The 13,469-nt window shown below is 36.9% G+C and overlaps 3 protein-coding genes across 3 annotated transcripts; 2 read left to right on the top strand and 1 right to left on the bottom strand.

Moving 5' to 3' along the window:
• Positions 1–149: 149 nt before the first annotated feature.
• Positions 150–2,985, bottom strand: LOC111476633 (cytoplasmic 60S subunit biogenesis factor REI1 homolog 1-like). Its single transcript, XM_023120398.1, has 5 exons — positions 2,722–2,985; positions 1,420–1,956; positions 1,166–1,335; positions 848–1,063; positions 150–500 (listed from the first exon to the last, which is right to left on the bottom strand). The coding sequence occupies exons 1-5, from the start codon at positions 2,824–2,826 to the stop codon at positions 341–343; spliced, it is 1,188 nt and encodes a 395-aa protein (XP_022976166.1). The 5' UTR covers positions 2,827–2,985; the 3' UTR covers positions 150–340.
• A 698-nt stretch (positions 2,986–3,683) lies between these two features.
• On the top strand, positions 3,684–5,542 carry LOC111476631 (rust resistance kinase Lr10-like). The gene is made up of 3 exons (XM_023120394.1): positions 3,684–3,933; positions 4,054–4,118; positions 4,206–5,542. Exons 1-3 carry the CDS (start codon positions 3,884–3,886, stop codon positions 5,441–5,443), a joined length of 1,353 nt encoding a protein of 450 aa, XP_022976162.1. The 5' UTR covers positions 3,684–3,883; the 3' UTR covers positions 5,444–5,542.
• Positions 5,543–6,193: 651 nt separating this feature from the next.
• Positions 6,194–12,302, top strand: LOC111476624 (protein KAKU4-like). The gene is made up of 11 exons (XM_023120386.1): positions 6,194–6,510; positions 8,065–8,120; positions 8,528–8,634; positions 9,060–9,175; positions 9,333–9,475; positions 9,942–10,124; positions 10,401–10,668; positions 10,793–10,872; positions 11,223–11,256; positions 11,518–11,602; positions 11,684–12,302. Exons 1-11 carry the CDS (start codon positions 6,255–6,257, stop codon positions 12,048–12,050), a joined length of 1,695 nt encoding a protein of 564 aa, XP_022976154.1. The 5' UTR covers positions 6,194–6,254; the 3' UTR covers positions 12,051–12,302.
• Positions 12,303–13,469: the final 1,167 nt, after the last annotated feature.

Here is a 13,469-nt window from a genome sequence, read left to right as displayed (position 1 = left end):
AATTACAAATTTAACAGATTTGAGATACTAAATAAAATTTTCTACACAGATTTGAAATTTTCCACTGATGGCCTTCAGAATAAATTCATTACAGATTCGCTATTATGAAGCAAATACAACCTACCTGATCCTTCTTCCAAACGTGTAGGAAAAAACAATTCTTAATTTGCAAAATATAAAAAAAAAATGGCAGATCATCAAAATTTTGTGGTGTCAAGAGAATACAAGCACAAAAAATCCCAAGATTTCAGCACACTTAAGCTGCACAGCAGACTGTTCTTTCTATCATAAGCATTTTAAATTAAAAAGATGTAATGTAAGGCTACTAAAATACCACACTCTAGTGTGGTACATTCTTTGGCAGGTTTCGGATTACGTTGTTCTTCAAACCGATCTTGGTACGCATAGCTTCCAACCCGGTTCGATTCATTTCTTTCATCACCTTCATCCTGATCATCGTTTCTCTTGACTGGACAGTTGCCAATCCCATGCTCCTGTACCTGCAACTCAAACGACGATCTCTCGTCAATATTTTGTTCGCCCATTAACTTACTTGATTCAGTAAAAAGAACGTATTGTTTCGAGCTCCTCGATGATTGAGGAAGTCTTTTTTCACTTCACCCACCATGATTGAGACAAGGGAAGATCTCTTTGGATGGCAGGTACTATTTTTTTCCTTGTTTTGTAGAGCCTTTTTAAGGGTGTCAAGTAGTTAATTTCTAAGGATTTTTGTAATTGCCCTCGGTGATTTTCTTTTCATAGCCTCATTTGAAATCCTTCGGTTGGTTTTAAAACAAATATAATTTATAATAGCTACAGGCCCTCATGGTAAAAGAGCAGAACATACCTTGCTGCCAATACAGCAGTTAAGAGCGCATCATTTGCAGGAGACGGTCGTGGCTTTTGACGATAATAACGTAGAAATTGTCTAGAACCAAGTGTTTTGGTCGATTGTCGGTCGTTAGTTCTTTGAACTAAGATGAGCTCAGCTCCACCACTACCAAGTTTTACAGAATTGTCCCCAGCCCCTGATGGTACCAGCTGGTTGCTTCCATCCACATAACTACATGCAAACCATAGAAAATGAAAAGCAGCAATTCAGAAATCATGTTTTATTTAGAGCTGTAAGAACTGCAAATTCAATAAATAGAAGGATAAGCAGCACCTGCTGCTGTAATCATAAAATTCCTCCAATTCTACTTCTTCGTTCTCGTCTCCATCGCCATAATGCACTTTGCAATGGCTTTTTGCTTCCATGTGCTTCCTAACAGCTTCCAAGCAGCTAAAAGGAAGACGATTATCATTGCAGTACAGACACCTGAAATCCCTCATCACCTGGAAAAATGCAAAGTAGTACATCAACTTCTGGTTTTTATTGAGCAAAAAAGAACCAATGAAAAAGGCAACTCAATTCGACACCTTCAGCCCGAGGTATGTAAGGAAGCCTTTCGGATCCTTCAAATATTCAACATCAGGAATAAAGAATCCATGTTGCTTATGCATGTGGACCATGCAATTATCAATGGTGTCGTGCTTTAGATCACACATGAAGCAGCATGATGGATCGAAGTCCACTTCAATGGCATCAATATCATCGTCCTCATCCTCACCCTCACCCTCATCGATCATGTCTTCGTCAGGATTAACTTCTTCCCACTCCTCCTCCTCACTCTCTTCCTCCTCACTCTGTTGGGGTTCCTTATTGGAAATCCGCTGAGGAAGGGGCTTAATTATTGGTTTTTCAACTTCTTGATCATGTCTTCCTTGCGAAACCCGGGTAATGTGACTCCTAGATTTAAGATGTTGGGCATGAGCCTGCGCACTCCTATAAGCTTTGCTACAAAGACCACAAGAGTATAACATCGAGGTCTCTCTTGATTTGGCATTCTCTTGTGCAGCAGCAGCAGATTGTCTAGCTAAAAATAATGCCTCTGTCACCCCAGGAACATTAGCTACCTGATTTATTCATCAGATAAATGATATAAGAAAGGGTAAATTTTCAAAGAAATGCTATACATCCTGTATATTCCAAAACACTGAAATACTACAGAAACATCAATTATCAACAAAACCGTTATCCCTTGGAACGCCTATGGCCTTATAAGTATCTACAACAAGATGAAATCTAATGAATGTTACTGCTTAACAACCACCAAGGAGACAAATTAGAGTCCCTAAAAACTTCGGGTATCTATTGGATATATTGCAAGTCTGGAAAGAATATTATGCTCCATATGAACAAGTACATACTATGGTAAGTAGCAAAGGATAATTAACCCCTTGAATGCACGCCATATTTAGACCAATTCCCTAAAACTGATTAAGACAGCAACTAGAGTCACTAGAATTCGAAGACTAACCATCTCACAATACGAATAATGCTTTAGAACAATCGCTTGAGTTGATCTTATTATAAAAAATTTTAAAACGCGTAATCATCGGCATTTCTATATATTCATACCAAGATATCAAACATTCACACCAAGATTTTTAACAAAGAAAGCAAATACTGACGTCCGACTCAGAAGAATCCGGCAACGATGCGCCGGAAGCCAATACCAACACCCGAACAGAAAGGAACATGAAATCAGCAACAAAAGAAAAAAACGATTCTATCTCAAGAACAAAAGACATAAACCCCCTGCGCCAACAGAAAGCCAAACCGATTGCGCTCAATTATCAGCATAACACAAGTCTTACAGATAGAGATAGAAAGAGGACCTTGCGCTTAAGATTGTATCGATGCCATTCGGACTTGTAGTGAAGCTTTTGCTCCTCGGCGTCTAGAAATTCTTTGTTACAAGCATTACATGTTAGCCCCGTCATCTTTTCTCTTCCCAATCTCTGACGCTAACTCCTCTCTGCAGTTCTGATTCGAACTTCAATCACCCGATTCTGAGAAACGAAGCAACCGATGAAGAGAGGGAGAAAAATCAAAGAGAAGTAATATGGCGCCGACTGCCGACGGCTCGCGACTCTAAACAGACGAATGCTCTAGTGTGACCAATTGGCAATTATGGGCCATCATTTTGGGCCTTCATTGGGCCGTAGATTGTGCTAATGGGCCTTCTTCCAGAACATTGCAGTCCTTATATATATATATATATATATATTATTTTTATTTTTACTATTTTTAAATTTTGGAGTATATAGCTAAAATTAAACTATACATTGTAGGAAAAAGTCTCCTCTAATTAAATTATATATGATTTTTATCATTTAAACTATTTTTTATATTAATTATTTTGCACGAGGTAAATGGGTATCTCATTTTCTTCTCTTGGCTCGTTTAAGGTACGTTTTTGACTTCTCGAGGTCTCATTTAAACACGGTTCAATATAACTCGATTCAAAAAATCACAAACTCTCTTTAAAAGTTCCTAACCTGATATTTTATATTTTGATCCATATACTTTTAATTTTATTCATTTTAGTATATATACATTTGAAAATTTATGTTTTGATCCTTGTACTTTTAAAAAACGACAATTTGGACTTCTTAATTTCTCAGCCAAATTCATTTGCTAAATTTCGTATAACATGTAAATAAATAAAATTTAGTTATAATTACATTTTAGTTATAAAATTTAGTTATAATTACATTTCTAGCCCCTAAGTTTTTGAAATTGCATTCATGTACCCGTCAGATTTAAGAAAAAGACATTTTAGTCCCTCAATTTTTAAGGTACCTTCCCGGAAACTCTTTTCCCGAAGAATTATTGAATGGCGGCGTCCGATCTTTCGGTTGCAGTGGAAAAATCCACCGGAGAATAATCTACGCCTTCCAAGTTCTTCAATCTGTGAGAATTAGTCCAAGCCGCGTGTACTTATTTCTTCTTTTATCTGTTCTCTTTCCGTAAGTTCATCTTCAAAATTCTCCCTCCATGGCTTCAATGGCGGCGTGGTTGATCGGAATAATAATCGTAGTCTGCCAGTGAGTACTCTGCAATAATCTCTTCATCTTTTTCACTTCAATTTTTCGATCTTACTGGAAAGCTTGATGAAACAATGCTTTAGCTAATTAGGTTTTATGGATTTGTTTGATGTATCTCAGAGTCTCCACGCCATCGGCGCAGGGCGGCGGCGGCGGAAATCCAATGTCCATCGTAATCGCTTTCTGTGAGTACTCTGTAATCGTCGTCTTTCTTGCCAGAATATCGATATACTCCTGAGATTAAAAGCCGAGGTTAATTGTTTGGCCTGCAGCGGTGGTTGGCTCTGTGGTTGGATTGCTCATTCTCGTGGTGATTGGCATATTCTCTTACAAATTTGCCAAGAAAGTTGTAAGAGAATGGAGAAACACATCGACTCCACCGACGGATCTGGAATCGGCGCCGGAAGAGATTTTGGAAAAAGATGCACCGGAAATGGATAAATTCCTCCGAGAAATCGCCGACGAATATCCGATTAGATTCACCGCTCAGCAACTCAACGTCTTCACGAACAACTACGCAACGCGGCTAGGATCCGGCGGCTTCGGTGATGTTTACAAAGGCCAGTTCCCTAACGGATTGAAGATCGCAGTGAAGATTCTCAAGAGAAACTCCGACAAAAAAGCTGAAAATCAGTTCATGGCGGAAATCGGAACAATCGGCAGAACGCGGCATCGAAATCTTCTCAGGATGTACGGATTCTGTTACGACGAATTCATGAGCGCGCTGGTTTTGGAGTACATGGAGAACGGATCGCTCGACAGATTCTTGTACGGAAAAACCAGGAACGAAATCGATTGGGAGAAATTGCAGGAAATCGCGACCGGAACCGCTAGAGGAATCGCGTATTTGCATGAAGAATGCCATAGAAGAATCATCCATTACGATATCAAACCTGCGAACATTCTATTAGATGTGGATTTCTCACCGAAAATCGGCGATTTCGGACTTTCGAATCTCTGCAACAGAGACAACACACACGTATCTCTCACAGAATATCGAGGAACTCCGGGATATTCAGCACCGGAGCTCTTGAGATTCAATTTTCCGGTGACTTTCAAGTGCGATGTATACAGTTTCGGAATGGTGCTGTTTGAGATGATCGGAAGGAGGAAGAACGCCGAAGTCAGTCCGTCCGGGAGCATCGATTGGTTTCCGATTCAGATATGGGAGCGGTTTGATAAGGGCGAACTAGTGAATATGAGCGGTGAATGTAATGTTGAAGAGGATGGAGAGAGGAAAATGGCGATTGAAAGAATGTGTATGGTGGCTCTCTGGTGCGTACAGGACACGCCGGAGGATCGACCTCCAATGTCGGCGGTCGTAAAGATGTTGGAAGGGAGCGCTGAAATAATGCCGCCGCCGAAGCCGTTTCAATATATGTATCCGATTTCCACAGATACAAGCGCCGTCACCGCCGTCACCGTCGCCATGGATTCCGAGCAAATGAGCTCTGGTTCGAGTTCGAGTCCGATTTGGTACAAGGGCTCTGTCCCTATTTTGAGAACTTGAAAAAAAAAGATTATCATTAGTTTATTAAAGTAAATAAAATTTTGCAAAAAGAACCCTAAAATTTAGGATTTATTGCAACTAGTCCTCAAAGAGACCACAAAGTACATTAACTGCCCTAAACAATTATTTAATTACAACTCTTTATCGCCAAATTTAAATTATTTAAAACTATTATCTATAAATATTTTAATATTATTTTACAAATTTGATGATTATTTTTAAAATGTGGTATTAACGTAAATATATTTTTTAAAAAGTTTTTAAAAATGGTTAAAGGTGTTTTTAATTTTTTTTTTCTTTTAATAATGCTCAATAGTATTATTGAAATTTAGAAGTATTTTTAAAATATTTTTAAAAATCAAAATGTATTTTTTAAACCATTTTAAAATTTTAAATATATTTTTGAAATCAATTATTTCCATTAAAACTATAATAATAAAAATATTTTTTAAAATTAATTTAACCTAAAATTTATTATTCACTCCCTCATTTAGAAATTATTGTAAAAACGTCGAACGTTAAGCCCCTTTTGCAAATATTATCATGTTACCATTCACGGCGACGCAGAGAAACAAAAAAAAAAAAAAAAAAAAAAAAAAAAAAAAGGAAGGCGGTTGAATGTTCGAAAAAATTCATTGGTCAAAATGTAATTTACCATATAGCCCCTTCGTGTAGCACAAGATCGTAATTTAACAAAGGTTATTATTGTCAAATTTCAATTACTCTCCCGGGTTTGGCCATTTCTCCCTCCGTAACTGGAAAAGTCCCATTCTCGCCTGAGCGAGCAAGGTATTCCTCACTGTGAACTTCCATGGCGTCTTTTCGTGGATATAGCGAAGCAGCAGGGTCAAGATCCGGCGGGAAAATTGTTCGAGCTAGGCGAGCTGGAACTAGAAAGACTCCTTATGAGCGTCCGGGGCTTTCGAATTTGGGCTCTGGAGGAAACCCTAGTTGGATCTCCAAGTTCATTTTATCGCCTACTCGTACCGTTGCTTCCGGCGCCGGAAAGTTGCTATCTTCCGCCTTCGTTTCCGACTCCTCGTCCTCCTCTTCGGACAGTGATTCAGGTTGGCTTAATTTAAACCGAATTTTGGTGTATTTTCTTTCGAACTATGCTGATGGATTAGTTGTCGTATTTAGGGTTAGGAGTGGCTGATGATGTGCTTCGAACTGTAAGCTCATTTTAAGGAAATGAAAAGTAAAAGGGGAATTGAACTCAGTTTGATCTATTTTAGAACAAGAAACAGCATTTTCATTGTTTTTGAGACAAGTTACAATCAAGGATCTAGATTCTCTTCTGGGAGCTTATTTGAATACACCACAATTAGAACCAGCTACGAAAAAGTATAGAAAATGCCTTAGGAAATCTTTTGATGACTGAAGAGCAGTGAAACTTTCTAGTGCCCTGGCATTTGTAAGAGTTGGTGAGATTCAATTAGGGTTTACTTCAGGGCACAAATTTGGAAGTCCAAGACGATCTGAAGGAGTCCTTAACTCCTAGTTTGCTTGGCTAGAACCATTTTTCCATTGGTTTGATTGGAGAATGCTGCATTTTTTCCTTAAAAGTAATAAGGCCGATATTAGAGCCTGGATCAATATTGTTGTTGGTATTCTAAAAGTACCTTTTCGAAGTCCTGGAAAGGAAGATGTACCGTGGGTTGACCAATATGAAGATATTTGTACTTCTTTCTACGTACGGAAATATGAAATTCAAACTCATGTGACAAGTTACAGACCTGAAAGAATAACTAACGACCGATAGCTGCAGAAGTAGGGATAATGGCATTAGATAATATTGTTTTCGTAAAGTAGAGATCTAGAAACAGGTTCGCGAATACTATCAATATCTACCAGAGGAGCAGCAATGAAGGCAATAATAAATACAGAAGTCAACCCAACCGGCGATTTTTGACAAGTCTTTCTTCATTTTCCGAGCAAGCCATGACATTTAGGCATGTAGGAGCAAACACCGGTGAAGCTGCATACTCAAGATTCTCAGGCATGACCTTTTCAATTTGGTGTTTAGCACCGAGGCCATCTCAAATCACTTTACATTAAATATATACCTGACGGCCATCTTCCTAAAAGATAATTATATCATCATTGACTTATAAGTGAATTGTACGAACCCTTTTATTACCGACTCAAAAATCTTCCCAGAATTCCGTTTCATTCTTTGACTGATCATGCTACGAAGAACGGCTCTTACAATGACAAAGAGGAAGGGAGGAATTTGGTTCCCTTATCTTAAACTCCTTGCTGCCACCACTATTTCTCTTGATTTTCCGTTGAAAAATGTTGAAAAGTTAGAAAGTGAAATACATCACCCATACATGTTAGCCATCTACATTCAGACTTATTTCTTCAGTGATATCGTTTATCATAGACATATTTCTGCTTAGGACGTTCAGAAAATATGTGATTTCATTTGCAATTGAAACTTGGACTAAATTGATGACTAATCATACATCTTTTATGTTGTATATTACATTCATATGGGCCTTGCATGGTTCTATGAATAGGAGTTGTATTGTTTGATTATTCATTTGAGTGGCAAGGTCTCAGCTTTTAGTTTTGCTTATGTGGCTCTTTTAAAGACTTATTATATCCTATTTTAACAGGGGATGATGTTGAAGATGATGTTCATGATGAAAATCGAGCTGAAAGAGTGAAGAAGGTAAAAAATATAGACCTTAAATCATGAACTTGCATGGGTGTTTGTCTCACTATTGGCCAATATAACAAATATCTCAATATTTTTCTAGCAGACCCTGCTATCGAATTTGATACGTGATTTGAGTGTTGCAGTATTATATTCTTTTAACACTTTTTTATGTTGGAAGAAAGAATTTTCATGATTAAGTGATGCAACATTATACTGGAGCTTATGGTTTGAGGGTCAGCTAGTGCTATGTGGGTATATAACTTAACATAATATATGAATGGGAAATAGATTCTTAAGTCAACACGATAGCTATATGAATAAAATATATGTGAAAAAATTGAAGTGTAAGACAATGGATTATTTGGTATTTGATTTATAGACTTCAGCATTGTGTCTGATTGACATTTTTATGTTGGAAGAATGAGACATTGGCGATGGACAATTTATTAAGAAAGGACTTCCCACCAGAGAAGAAAGATAGCAAACATATAATTGAACAGCTACTGATGCAGGAGACCTTCTCTAGGTACGATAATAATTTTTTCGAGGAGTTTTGTATGAACTTGTTCATTGTTTCATGCCGTAGTTCTATCCATTTTTTCACTATCATCAAGCCATACTGTTGGTTCGACATATAAATTGCTCTCAACATCTCTTATGTAATTGTCTGAAATCTGAAAAAAACAATCTCCATTTTGTTTTTGTGATCAACAATACTGAAATAAGTTATGCACTCGTTCCCTGTGGCCATTCCTTTAATCCTTCTGGCTCTCAGGAAACTATAGTCCTATATGTTCGGTGATGATGGTCTCGTTGTTAAATAGTTTAGGTCATGCTTGACAAATGACAGTATAATGAGCTTGGTTTTTTCAACTACCACTTTATGATACACTTCGATTATTTGTTACTTGTGCCTTTTGGATCATATCATTCTCACTTTCATTCAAGCAGGGCGGAGCGTGACAAGTTATTTCAGATAATTGAATCAAGGGTTGTAGAATGTCAAACCATCAAAGGTGAGGCTGCAGGGAGGGTGACTGAGATATCAAACAGAGCCGTTGATAGTGGTACTTATCTTCCAATCTCCTTTGAACCAGAATTTTAATTTTATACAAATAATTAGTTGTGTCAACATTTAGAAAAAAAAAAATGTTAGGGAGTATATTTTCCTAATGAGAAATTTAAACTTTATTACCAGACTAAGATGTGTAAAAATAAACACAGATGATGGCAGGCCTGCAATCTGCAGCACAGCGATTCTCGAGGCAAAAAAATGGTTGAACGAAAAACGATTAGGACTGGGGTCTACTTCGACGTTGAAATTGGATCACAGGTCATGCACCTTGAATTCCACAAATTTGCCAGTGGTTGGTGATTCTTTCTTTTGTTATTCTTGAATGTGGCATATTTCTTTCTAGTTGTTACTCAATGTCTTTTCAATGGTTTCTTACATTGGATTTGCTTTTGGCTGATCGAGCTAAATTTCAGCCGATATTTTCAATCAATTGAAAATTAGGTTAGACTGATATGAAAGTAAATAGAACAAGTGAAAGAAAACATAATAGTGTCCTTGTGGTTGGAATATCAAAATTTTCCTAGGAACGACTTGCTTCTAAAGTGTGAATGAGGGTAGAGAGAATAAATTTTTTAATTACACTTTGTTCTCGATTCGATCACATTGCACGTGTTTATTAACTTGTGTATAATAGTTATTCTACTAGTCATTTTTTTGCGGGATCATATAGTTTATTTAGTACTTGATGTAAACTGGATATTTTTTTTTATGTAACTACAGGTTAATGATGAAGAGATATTTTTTTTATGTAACTACAGGTTAATGATGAAGAGATGGGCTCACCTGTAGATGTAGCCAAATCATACATGCGGGCACGTCCTCCATGGGCATCTCCCTCGACGAATAATTTTGACTTCAAGTCTCCTTCACCATTAGGGTTACAACTTTTCAAAGAAGAAACATCATATTTAATTAGTGGAAATCCACTATCTTCGTCTAAGGTACCATTTTATCTATTAAACTACACTCACTATGCTTCTCCAGAACATTTCTCTATGCTACAACTTTTTAGTATGGTTGTCATTTCGAGTCACTACCAGTTGAAAGTTCAATTGATAGATACTTTTTCAAGTTTTTCGAAATCGTGTAGTAAATATAGCACCTAGAGGACCGACCAACATTGGCTGGTAGTATAATTTGTGTATGCTTGTAGGAACATGATCATGTAATTTTCTACAACACAACTCGTCATTTTGTTTGTCGATATTGGAGTGCAGGTGAAAAGGGAATCTCCTGCCAGTGGATCATGGAAAATCCAGGAGGAAATACGACGCATACGATTAAAAGCAACTGAGGAACTGCTAAGAACTCCATCTGCCAAGCTTGATTGGTCTTCATTTGCCTCAGACCACAAAAGTAATTCGAGTTCTGCACGTTATGACTACCCGAAAATTGCTAGTGGAGATAAAATGCAGCATGCTGTAAGGTCGATAGATAAATCAATGAATCGGTCGCCCGACAATACTGTCATTCAAAACTTATTAGGTACGCATTTCTATGAGTCCAACAATGTACTTACATTTGTCAAAAAATAATGAAAAATGTCTTAATTCTCTATCTGTAATTTGGAACTCCATAAACATCGTGAACCTTATTCGCACCCTCACAGAGTCAAAGACCACTCGAGATGTGTCGGAAAACAAAACTTGCCTACTTGGTACAACCAGCATCGTTCTGCAACAGGATAAGGTAACAGACTCCCTGAAGGGCCTTGTTGGATCTCCAACACTGAACCTATATTCTAGGAGGAGCAAAATGGAAAAATTGCATATCTGACAGTTAAATTTTGTATTTGGTATCTATGAGCAGTGACGTGAGTTTGAGTGACCCGTCCTCTTAAATTGCCCGGGTTTTTTGTCGGGTGATCTTCACCCCTTTTCGATATCGATATACGTAAATAAGACTAGATATCTATCAGACTTTTGCAAATGAACTTAGTGTCTGTTCTATGAAAATTTTGGTATCACCTCATCTCTTAGTGGAGTGGTATCGATCCCACTAGATATTTGATACAGTTCAATTGTTTCCTTTGCTTGCAGGATTTGGAAACTGATCCTCCCGCCGAGAGAAAAGGTACGTGATAAATTTATCGAAATGTTTTACATTCTTCGTTTTTCTGACAGTTGTAGGATTAAGCAGTAGTTGCACTGGATTTATCAGAGTGCTAACAAGCTGGTTTACATGATTGTCAAACTGTAATGTTTATTGTTTTCCCGTTGGTAAGAGAGAAAAAATTATAACGAAAATTGAAAAAATGAACCTTTGATCAGCTCCTACTGCAGAATATGCTTCGCTAACAATTAGGTGGTGAACTGTATTTGTTTTTCCGTGCAGCATCAAGTTCAAGTTTAAATGAGAGAGAACGCTCTGCGTTGCACGAAGTTGCAGGGCTGCCCAATGGTTCTCCTTCGGTACCTAGGTACCCGTGCATCTCGTCTCTCCTGACGCTCTATCCAAGTAAATATTATGCAATAGCTGAGTTTCTTTTCTTGCGTTGCAGTTCTTCGCGGGAGCTTGTTGTAGAACAGAACGATATCGACAATGTAGTGGAAGAAAACAATTCATCAGGTTGCGACCATGAGATGAAAGGGTCGTCTGTAGAGATACGATGCAAACTATTAAGTGAAGTGTCCATGGAGGTCCCAGACGTGAACGAAAATGATAGCGATAAAGCTCTATCGGGTGGAAGTGATATCGGTGAAGTTGTATCAGAAGGCAATGAGAACTGTAAAATCTCCTCTAGCGAGGGAAAAAATGGTGCTGGTAATGTTAATACAGTAGAGAAGCCGAGTTCACAAAGCAGCGTAGCAGCAGGGAAGACGGGCGGCAGAATGACGCATCAACGACGAGGAAGACGAAGAAACTGACGTGGGAGGAAACGAGAGTGTAGTTTGTGTTGAATTTTTGTGTGGAACCAAACATTGAACATAAAACTTTTGACCATAGCTAAAAAGCAAGGTTGTTGTATCATTAGTAGTTTGATTAGTTGTATGGATTTTGTATAGAGCTAGATCATAGAATCAGCTTGAATAAGCCACACCGAAGATGCTTTGTGTATTAAAGTTATGGAAAATTTCTGAGAGGAATGTTTAAAATCAAGGCTTTTCGTTTATGGGTTATATCGTGGTATCAATTTAGACCGTTCGTTAGAATTTCATTTTAAGATCGTTAAAAGTGGAAACTTCTTACTAGCAGACGCGTATTAAAATCTCGAGGGGAAGTCTAAAAGGGAAAGCACCAAGATGACAATATCTGTTAGTGGTGAGTTTGAGCTATTATAAATAGTATCAAAACTAAATACCAAGTGGTGTGCCAGTGAGGACGCTGAGTCCCAAAGGGAATGGATACCGGGCGGTGTGCCAGCAAGGATAGTTAAAAAATAAAGTGTTGTTCGATAAAATATAGAAAGACTATTAAACCAGCTAATTTGGTTTCTGTTCGACGATCTCCAACCAAATGAAGTTAAAAAAGCAAAGCAATAACTAACAAAACTAATTAAAATCCAATCAATCAACTACCTTCCTTACTCTTACGTGAAAAACAGTGTGAGAAAATAAACTATAAATGAGAAATAAAGAAATTAACTACCAAAATGGGACAGTTTTTTTTTGTCCCTTTTGCAGCTCGGCAGTTATTACGGTTGGGAAGAGTGATTAATTAATAAAGATAGATCCATTGAATACATGTGATAAATTTAAATCATTATAATTATTATTATTATCATTATTATTATTTTGGTTAGAATGATATTGCATCAATCCTAACTTAAAAATTATTACGTGGCGTGTGACATTCCGCTCCATAATATATATTTTTGAACCAATTACAATATGCTTAAATTAGATCATAATATAAAATAATTAAATAACGTCCCTTAAAAAGTACCTTTAAAGTCAGGAAAATTTTGTTAAAAGGTCGGTGTGGGGATGACCTAAAACGCTATGACATAAATTTTTTCTTTTGAGTCACCATCACATCGATTTAAATCCTAATTTTCATTCGACGTCTTTCAATGATTTCTACTTCAATATTATCTCAAAATTTTATTTTAAATTGTCTCATAATCTCTAAAATTTTGGAGTAATAGTATTTTAAAATTTTAATTTTATTTCCAAAAAAATCTATATTAAAAAAAATTAATTCATGACACAAAATTAGACTTTTAAAAATATTAATTACAAATTTTAAAACAAATTAAGTGAAAGAAACAAATAATAGGTAAAAAAATATTTCTTTTCCTTTAAATTTTATTATAGTATTTTATAAGTTATATATGTAAAAATTGA

This window comes from Cucurbita maxima, unplaced genomic scaffold (assembly GCF_002738345.1).
Source record: "Cucurbita maxima cultivar Rimu unplaced genomic scaffold, Cmax_1.0 Cma_Scf00003, whole genome shotgun sequence".
NCBI classification, from domain to species: Eukaryota; Viridiplantae; Streptophyta; class Magnoliopsida; order Cucurbitales; family Cucurbitaceae; genus Cucurbita; species Cucurbita maxima.
This window is presented reverse-complemented; position numbering and strand designations above follow the sequence as displayed.